This window comes from Semicossyphus pulcher, unplaced genomic scaffold, assembly GCF_022749685.1.
Source record: "Semicossyphus pulcher isolate SPU_LCO1_2020_fin unplaced genomic scaffold, fSemPul1.0.p SCAF_8, whole genome shotgun sequence".
NCBI lineage: Eukaryota > Metazoa > Chordata > Actinopteri > Labriformes > Labridae > Semicossyphus > Semicossyphus pulcher.
Window position 1 is genome coordinate 2,003,075 of NW_027211759.1, and position 10,146 is coordinate 2,013,220.

General features: G+C 43.6%; 2 protein-coding genes across 2 annotated transcripts; one reads left to right on the forward strand and one right to left on the reverse strand.

The window, feature by feature from the left end:
- Positions 1 to 4,848: 4,848 nt before the first annotated feature.
- On the forward strand, positions 4,849 to 6,504 carry LOC138612616 (E3 ubiquitin-protein ligase TRIM21-like). Its single transcript, XM_069685977.1, has one exon. The coding sequence runs from the start codon at positions 4,849 to 4,851 to the stop codon at positions 6,502 to 6,504; it is 1,656 nt and encodes a 551-aa protein (XP_069542078.1).
- An 840-nt stretch (positions 6,505 to 7,344) lies between these two features.
- Positions 7,345 to 9,945, reverse strand: faap24 (FA core complex associated protein 24). The gene is made up of 4 exons (XM_069687098.1): positions 9,725 to 9,945; positions 8,434 to 8,576; positions 8,198 to 8,353; positions 7,345 to 7,964 (listed from the first exon to the last, which is right to left on the reverse strand). Exons 1-4 carry the CDS (start codon positions 9,825 to 9,827, stop codon positions 7,713 to 7,715), a joined length of 654 nt encoding a protein of 217 aa, XP_069543199.1. The 5' UTR covers positions 9,828 to 9,945; the 3' UTR covers positions 7,345 to 7,712.
- Positions 9,946 to 10,146: the final 201 nt, after the last annotated feature.

Consider the following 10,146-nt stretch of genomic DNA (forward strand, 5'->3'; position numbering starts at 1 on the left):
AGCTTATAAAGGAAAAGATGAGCTCCAGCTTAACGAGCTGCAACATTAAAGGGACAAACAGTGTTTTAATGATGGTAAAGGACTAGCTGGTTGTTAACGCGTGTGGCTGCCAGGGGCATCGGTTAGAATGCACTCCAGACAAGATGTTCCTTTAATGTATTTATTAAATACAGCAGTTGAGCGTGTGTGTGTGTGTGTGTGTGTGTGTGTGGTTGGGTTTATGAACGCACAGTCTAATAAGGAACTTGGAACGGAGCACAGCAAACACACTCAAGATCACAGACTCAGCATCAGGCGTCTTCATCCGCGAGTGGAGCTGCGTGCATTTTGATTGGCTGCTGCTCAGTCAGCTAGTTCAGCATTGCCTGCAGAGGTCGTCCTTTGCCACAAACAGAGAAATGTATAATTAATCATAACCTGATAATAAAATATGTATACTTCTGAAATGGACGATTGTGCATGACAAACACTTTAAAGTATATTTTCATTCCAACACTTTTGCACTTTTACCACAGTAGGATTCAAATGCAGGATGTTTATTTATTAATAATAAATTAATAAATTTTATTTGTATTGCACTTTATATTTAAGCAATCTCAAAGTGCTACAGAGAAGAAAAATAAAACAAGACAATTTTAATGTGTTAAAATGAGAGCCTATAAAAGGCACCTAGCAAAAAGCTTTCTTAAAAAGAAGTTTTTAGGTCCCGTTTAAAAACATCTGCAGTCTGTGGGACCCTCAGGTGGTCGGGGAGGGTGTTCCACAGCCTCGGAGCTGCAGAGGAAAAGGCCCGATCACCCATAGTGCGGAGCTTGGTTCTGGGGACTTGGAGGGTGTTCCTGGATGCAGAACAGCGGGTGCATGAGGAGGTCTGGAGGGTGAGGAGTTCCTTCAGGTATTGGGGGGCATGTCCGTGAATGCACTGATGAGTGAGGAGGGAGACCTTGTACTCAATTCTGAGTGGGACAGGGAGCCAGTGAAGGGATTTTAGAAAGGGGGTGATGTGGTCATATTTGCGGACCCTCAACAAGATCCTTGCAGCGCTGTTCTGTATGTATTGCAGCCTCTGGATGCTCTTTCCAGAGATGCCGGTTAGGAGTGCATTACAGTAGTCGAGCCTGGAGGAGACAAAGGCGTGAACAAGCTTCTCTGCATCTGCCAGGGTGAGTATTGGACGGAGTTTGGCGATGTTCCGGAGGTGGTAGAATGATGTTTTACAGAGGTGTTTGATGTGGATGTCAAAAGTGAGTTGGGGGTCCATTTTAACACCCAGGTTGGTGACAGATGTGGAAAGGGGGATGCTTTGGCCGGAGAAGGTGATACTGGTGATGGTGGAAGAGCGGAGCTGATGTGGTGTGCCAAGTAGGACGGCCTCTGTTTTGGACCTGTTCAGCTGAAGAAAGTTGAGCTTCATCCACGCCTCTATCTCCTCCAGGCAGGTGGTGAGTGTGGATGTTGACAGGGGAGAAGGGGAAGTGGGGGTTGTCCTTAGGTAGAGCTGTGTATCATCAGCATAGCAATGGTAAGAAACCCCATGCCTGCTGATGAGATTGCCCAGGGGGAGCAGATAGAGGGTGAAGAGGGTGGGGCCCAGCACCGAGCCCTGAGGGACACCGCAGGTGACATTTTGGGTGTGTGACCTTGCTTTGCCCAGGGCGACGTATTCGGTTCTGTCGGTCAGATATGAAGTGAACCAGTTTTGTACATTGTCAGAGAGTCCAATGGTGTATTTCAGACGGTGAAGGAGGATGTTGTGATCAACTGTGTCCTTGTCTGTGTTATTGTTCTGTGTATTTTTGGTTTTTCCTTAAAGCTGCTGTGAGGAACTTTCAGTTTGTGTTGATGTTGGCGCCCCCTGTGGACAAAGCTGTACCTCTTATCTCTTTGCTCATTTTGTCCTGTTCATGCTTAAGTGGTGCTTTGTCACATAAAATCTCATCCTGCTTTCTTCAACGGTGACATGTATCACTCACTTTAAATGTTTGTCCTGGATAATGTAAACAAAGGCAGCGTGCAGTTAATCGCTTCAGCTGACACCTACCCATTCTTTAGTCCTGATCTTAAAATCGAGCTGAAACAGTATTTAGAGAGTATCTAGCTTCCGTATCGTGACGTATTTCTGAGTGAAACAGGACGTGCAGGCGGGACGGAGGTGAAGTGGGCTTCGACAGACGTTCTCCACAGCGCAGTAGCTAGCTAACTGACCGAGCGTTCTTGGTGCTCTGCGGCTAAATGTTGCAGATTGATTGGTTGAAATTGGTTGGTGCTAACTTACGTAAGCACACAGGATATTTTTTTTTACAGGAAGAAAAAATAATCTGATTTTGATATAAGAATACGAAGAAATGGATTTTCTGTATTTTTTTTGGCCTATATTGTCAAATAGATGCGCAATGTTACCGAGGACGTGATCTAAAAGGGTTAAAACTCTGCCCCTCATATCTTCTCTCCCGTCAATCACTTTCAGAGAGCAAACATTTGATTTCATACAGGAAGATTCACTTTCATTTATCACTTTTCATGTATCTCAGTGTCCAGAGGGAAGGTAATAGAGAGGAAGTTTTATGTAAATGAGGAAGATGACGACAGTGAACAGATAGAGCAACAGCAAAGATGTTTCGGAGGGGATAGGAAGGATAGAGAAGTCAGGGATGAAGTTATGGTGTTTGCAGTTTGGACTATTCCCTCAGCTGATGTGGCCCCTGTCAGTTTATGAAATACCAATATCAAAGGTAGAAAGGCTAGGGAGGTTGGTAAATTTGTATATAAGGAAATGGCTTGGAGTTCCTTGTTGTCTTCGTAGTGTGGGGAAGTATGGGAAAGGCATACTCCAGCTACCAACAACTAGCTTAACAGAGGAGTTTAAGTGTGCAAAGGTCAGGACAGAGATGTTGCAATCAGGAAGCAAAGACATGGTAATGTTAGTAATTTGGTCTCAAATCAGAGATTGTAGGCAATGTGCACCAAGGCTGGAAGGGGGGCGCGAGGCTGAGCTCGAGTTAACCAATGTGGAACAAAGAAAGTTTTAGAGAAAGAAGGAGGATGGGAGACTTATTTATCTCGAGATATCGGGATCATTTTCTGTCGTTACAGTGGAGCAGCGCTGTTACCTCGAGATAAATAAGTCGATCAATAATGACTCGTTATCACGGGGAAACGGAGTAAATGTATGGATGCATGTCCGCTTAGGGCTTCCGTAGAAACCTGTAAAATGAGCTTGTTTTTTGTTCTGCTGTAATGTCATCAGTCAGAAATCTGTCACACAAAGGAAAGATGGCTAACAGACTGGGAGCAGCAGAAAAGATAAATAACAGGTTATAAACGGTGAGCTGAACCTTGGAGTGCGATTGTAAGGAGGCTATAAAAGGAGGGTTGGAGCCTGTTGGTGCAAAGACACAGTATGTTCTGGAATATCTGTCACTGACCTCTTCTCATGCTTTCTATGTGTAACTGTGTGATCTTCTGTGATGTATAATTCAATAACAGAAAAAAGAATCAGAAGTGGAGGCTCATCTCGTTCCAGTTTTCCCTAAGAGAGCAATAAAACGTCCCGTGGAGAGCTACAGTGAGAGGAGGAGCAACGCTGAAGCTGCAGCATCACGCTACCTGCAAGAAAAGTGAAAGTTTGTCTGAGCCGCAGCCGAGACGAGTCTCTGTTTCTCTCTGAAGACAAGTTCAACTGAATCCATCAGGTTTTTCTGCCAATCACTGGTGAGTAAACAAAAATGTGTGAACTATTTGGTCAATCTTTAATATAATATTGACTTCTGTAACATCTGTTTAATAAATCGGCTAACAAGGGCAATCGCACAACAGCGATTCAGCCTGTTTCTTGTAGTGTTTGGGCCGTTGCACTGATTGTTGGTCACCGTAGTTTTACTTTATAAGAACCATTATACCATAGAAACGTGTCTTTCTTGATTAAAACAAAAACATTTTGCAGGAACGACACAAAAGAGGAAAAAAGTCAACCACAGCGGCTACACTTTGGCTAGTATATTTAAGGCTGAATGCAGTCACAGCTAGCCTTAGCTTAAGCTAATTTACTAATTTACTCAATGTTTCAACCTGTTTCCTCTAATAGAAAAATGTATTTCAGTTTCATCTTCGGCTACTTCTTGAGTATTTTATACCACAATCACATAGAAGGCAGCGGCTCAACACAACAATATTAAAAACACATTAGTTTTGCTAAAGGCTAACTAGCCTAGTTCAGATGCCCTTTGAATCGTCCAAAGTACAGAGTAGAGTATCTTGTTTCAACACATAAAGGCATAAAATTGATGTTTTACAACTTATCTTACTTTACACACTTAGATAGTCAGCCTCAAAAGCTCAGAGTGTGAGTGGCTGCAAAAGCAGGAGAGTCAGAAACAGAGAAAATCAGGCAGAATGAAGAAATGTCAAGTTAGCATGAAGGAGACAAAGGTCAGCGTTGGGTCATTTAAGAAGTTATTAATGGAGAATCCCAAAGTCAGCCCCCAGTGTTTCAGTGTGAGGGATACTAACATCAGCAGGTTTAACTGAATTACATGTAGCCAGAGCCGAAGTCAATAAAGTCAATAAGTAAAATAATATAAAACCAATTAACAAGAATATAAAGACAATTAGCCTGTTAATAATGATCACAATATCTGAATACTGTAACAGAAGCAGAGAGTGGATGCATACAGCTTTGTTCTTACTTACTTATATTCGACTCATCCTGTTTTTAGTGTTTCATAAAATCGTTAGACAGACAGATACTTTAGGGATCCCGAGGGAAATGTATAACTTTATAATAACTTCATAAAAAGATACGTAATTTGTTCTGTTTTTTTCCACTTTCTTTGTCCTCACAGATTCGACATGTCTGCTGCCAACTTTCAGTTGAATGAAGATCAGTTCCTGTGCTCCATCTGTCTGGATGTGTTCACTGATCCAGTCACCACCTCATGTGGACACAACTTCTGTAAAACCTGCATCACTCAACACTGGGATGTTAATGTCTCCTGTCAGTGTCCCAACTGTCAAAAGGTTTTCAACACCAGACCTGAGCTGCAGGTCAACACTTTCATCTCTGAGGTGGCTGCTCAGTTCAGACAGTCAGCTCAACAGAAAGCCAGCAGCAGCAGCTCAGAGCAACAAGTGTCCAAACCAGGAGAAGTTCCCTGTGACGTCTGCACAGGAACCAAACTGAAGGCCCTGAAGTCCTGCCTGGTGTGTCTGGCCTCCTACTGTGAGACTCACCTGGAGCCTCATCTGACAATGTCAGGCCTGAAAAGACATCAGCTGATCGACCCTGTGGAGAACCTGGAAGGCAGGATGTGTGAGAAGCACGATAAACAGCTGGAGCTGTTCTGTAAGACCGACCAGATGTGTGTCTGCGTGCTGTGCTCAGTTTTAGACCACAAGACACATGATGCTGTTCCTCTGAAAGAAGAATATGAAGGAAAGAAGGCCGAGCTGGGGAAGACAGAGGCTGAAACTCAAGAAATGATCCAGAAGAGACGACTGAAGATTCAAGAGATCAAACGCTCAGTGGAGCTCAGTAATCAGAATGCAGACAGAGAGATAGCAGAAGGTGTTCAGGTCTTCACCGCTCTGATGGAATCTGTAGAGAGAAGTCAGGCCGAGCTCGTCGACACGATCAAAGAGGAGCTGAGAAAGACAGAGAAACAGGCTGAAGGCTTCATCAAAGAGCTGGAACAGGAAATCTCTGAGCTGGAGAAGAGAAGCTCTGAGGTGGAGCAGCTCTCACGCTCTGAAGACCACCTCCACCTCCTGCAAAGCTTCACGTCCCTTAACGCTGCTCCACCCACCAAGGACTGGACAGAAGTCAGCGTCTGCCCGCCTCTATATGAAGGTAATGTGAGGAAAGCTTTGAATGGGCTCGAGGACACATTCAGTAAACAGATGCAGAAGGCCGGGCTGAGAATCGCCAAGCAGTATGCTGTGGATTTAACACTCGATCCTGATACAGCGAGTCCCTGGCTCATCCTGTCTGATGATGGCAAACAAGTTAAACGTGGTGATGTAAAGAAGAATCTCCCAGATAATCCAGAGAGGTTTCGTTTTGGTCCTGCTGTTTTAGCAAAGCAGAGTTTCTCTTCAGGTAGATTTTACTTTGAGGTTCAGGTCAAAGGAAAGAATCTGTGGGCTTTAGGAATCGTCCGAGAGTCGATCAACAGGAAGGAAGAACAAGAACTGGGTCCTCAGACTAAAGCCTGCATCATTGGCTTCATATCTAATGGGGCATGCTGCGCTCTAGATTTCCCTCTGGTGGGTCTCTCTCTGAAGTCTCAGCCTGAGAAGGTGGGGGTGTTTGTGGATTATGAGGAGGGTCTGGTCTCATTTTATGACGTTGATGCTGCAACTCTTATGCACTCCTTCACTGGCTGGTCCTTTACCGAGAAACTCTACCCAATCTTGTCTCCAGACACTAATGAGGATGGTAAAAACTCTGCTCCTCTGATCATCTCTCCTGTCAATCACACTGACTCAATCAACCAGTTGATTTTATAATTGATATCATTTCTATCCATCCATTTATTATCTATACTGTTATCCTGTTCAAGGTCGCAGGGGGGGCTGGAACCTATCCCAGCTGTCATTGGGCAAGAGGCGGGGCTACACCTGGACAGATCACCTGTAAACCACAGGGCTGACGCACAGAGACAGACAACCTTTCACACTCACACTCACATCTGCGGGCAATTTAGAGTCACCAATGAACCTAACGAGCATGTCTTTGGACTGTGGGAGGAAGCCGGAGTACCCGGAGGGAACCCATGCATGCACGGGGAGAACATGCAGACTCCACACAGAAAGGCCCACTACGTCTGAACCGGGATTCAAACCAGGAACCTTCTAGCTGTGACGTGACAGAGCTAACCACTGCACCACTGTGCAGCCCTGATATCATTTGTGATATTGTGTAAATTGTGTGTAAAAATGTGTGTACATTGTTGTTTTTTTCTTATCCTGACTGTCCTTATTCAGTAAAAGCTTGACGTGTCACATTGCTTCGTACTACTACAACTGTAGCGCGTACAGTAAGACAGACCAGAAGTGTTTCAGACCACAAGTCACATGATGTTGTTCCTCTGGAAGAAGAACACGAGGGAAAGCTGGGGGCAACAGAGGCTGACATTAAGCACATGAGAAGAGACAACTGACAACTCGGCACCATCAGCTGTTCTCAGACGTGACTCGAACTGACGAGCTATGAAACATAGTGATAGTGGGTAGTTAAAATAATGTGATGTTCTTTCAGTTCCGAGATGTGTTTGAGAAGCTGATATGAACAGGGCTGCGGTCTCTTTAAAACGGGAGCACCAGGAACACAAACGATGTAAAAAGTGATGATGAACGAATAATGATTTTTATTTATTGTAGTAGCAAAAGTGCAGAACAGAAAAACAAGAAGCTAAATCCACTGACCTACATCAGTTATTCAGTACTTATTTATTATAGTTAGTTATTCTCTTCTATCAGCCATGTTAGCAGCGTTGCTCTCTGTCGGTGTGTTGGTCCTCCAGTTTGGTCCCGACTCAGATTTCCTTAAACCATGGCTGCCCACACAGTCCAGTTTGTACGCTTGTAGAGACACTGCCAAGGTAGATTATTCAACGATGCAATCTTTCAAACAAAGAATCATGTGAGCCCGGGTGTGCCTGTATCATCACTGAACCCAAACCTTCCTGGTCAAATGCAGACCCAGGGTAGAGCCTTCAGCTTCCGGCACTAGAGGGTTTGTGGAAGAAGCTGTGGATCTGCTGAGCTGCAGCGTGACCCACGATGGGCTCCAGCTCGGCGGGGGCGGCATTGCAGAGCTGGCGGATGCTGGAGAAGTGCTGCAGCAGGGCCAGAGCTTTGACCCTGCCGACCCCGGGGACCTGCTGCACCAGAGCCAGGACAAGCGGGTCCAACAGGCGAGATGAACTCCTCCTCCTGAAGGGGTTCTCCCTGCCCTCCCCGTGAACCTGGAGAGGTTCAGAGCAAGAGAGCTTGATGACATGACCGAGTTATTATCATCAACTCCAAAGCTGCAGGCTCTGACACATACACTCTTTATATTTCCCCTCAGCAGCAGGAACCCGGCCGTGTGCAGTCTTCCACAGCTTTCCAAAAAAATAAGATTGAACACTGATAACAGGACATTTCCTAAGAAACTACCAGATCTGTTGCAGGTCTACGGTTTGTCTTCACTACTTACCATCTGAGCGATGAGCTGCGAGGCCTCAGTCTGCCCGCTGACCGGCAGGAGAGTCAGGCCGAGGTCAAACACTACAAACTTCTGCACAGCAGGGAAGTACTGCTCACTGAGTCTGGTGTTCTCCACCAGCACCAGCTCCTGGAAGCTGCTGCTGCTCTGTGCAATGGGACAGACACAGTTCAAGTCAACGCTGAGAAGCTTTTTGCAAAACGGCTTCATCAGTGCATCAAACTCACGTTTCTGTAGCGGACAAGTTTCCTCTTGTAGCTGTTTCCTGCTATGATGTCACACTCCGACACATACAGGACGCAGCTTTTGTTTGGCAGGTGGAAATCTGCAACACCGAGCTCATTCTCAAAGAGGATTTTCACACCTGCACCTGCAGCAGAGGTACAGCTTGTATATGAGAACATTTAATTTATAAATGGACTATAAAACTGGTGCATTCTGCAGCAGACAGACCATATTGATGTCTATTACATGTCTTAAATATGTTTTAATTTATGCATTATACGTATTATCTTTTTTACCTATAGCGGTTTTCTTCTGTGGTTGATTTCCTGTAGCATCTTATGTAATTAATCTATTAATTCCATTTTTATTTTAAAAAACCTATCTTCATCAAATGTGCTTTATTTCCATCTTATTCTATTTTACTGTTACTAATTTCCTTATTGCTAAGCACTTGGATTTCCTATGTTTGGCTATTACTAGTAGTACTATTAGAAATTGTGTTTTTTATGAACAACGCAAGATAAAGAAATCAAACACTTGAGGCCACATAAAACAAATATTAAATAATGTAACGTACAATGAGAGAGAGCGGCAGTTCACTATTATTTTGATTAATAACTTGTTGATTAGTGATTTATAATTTCAACAAATGTGCATGTAGTAATGCCAGACGTAAAATTCATTACAACTATATATATATATATATATATATATATATACTTTATTTAACCTCGGGGTTTACATAAAGGGTAGTAGAAACTGCATTTTTGTATCATCAAGCAGATTATGAATCCTGAGCTGGGCGGCTTTATCCACACAGAACCCCACTCAGAAATATAAACAAACACAAATGAAACGGTCATATGACAATGATACTGTGCAAAAAATATGATTAAGGGCATTCTTTTGAAGCTTTAGCCACCAAATCGGACTTGCACAATGACAAAATCCACGGAAAAGAGCTGATATCTGTAAAAGTGTCAAGCCCTGCTGACAGCATCGCTGATCTGCGTATCGTGAATGAAAAAAGTGTTTAATTACACTAAATAGAAAATTTTTAGAATGACAACTGAGCCGAATTAAAGATTGCAAGTTTTTGGATGGAAAACGTGCACATTTGTATTATAAAGGATCTATTTGTTAGCTCTTGAGAGAAATAAGCTCTGTGTCCAAGTGGCCTTTGGAACAATTAATTTGTTTGTATGAAAATAAAGGTACAGTTGTTAGCTAGCGATAACTACTGACTAAAAAGCTTGGTATTGGGCTACTCAGATGTAACAACAATTGAATTACCCTTTAAGCTTTGAATGAGGGAAGAGTTTCTCCATTTCTCGCTGGCGAATAAATGTCCGTAAGGAGGAATAGCGTTCAGCAGAACGGGCGGTTTGGTCTCCATGAAGTCAAAAAGAAAAGTGCCCCACCGTCCTAATGTGTTTTAAAACAAATATTTTAAACTCTTGGGATAGTTTATATAGACTGGTAACTGCTGCCATGCAGCAGAGTTCATAACACCGACAAATGCTTAGTTTTGCTGCCTCCAAAACGGCTAAATCTCTTATACGCTTTTTGTTTTTTGTTGCTGTGAAGGAGAAGAGGCCATTTTGTCGCCCCCTGTTGGGTCGGAGGTAAAGCACATCCTCCACATGATGGGTAAAGATGGGTATTAAGTCACTTTGGCAAAATTATTTACCCCGTAAACACGTAACGTTTATGTA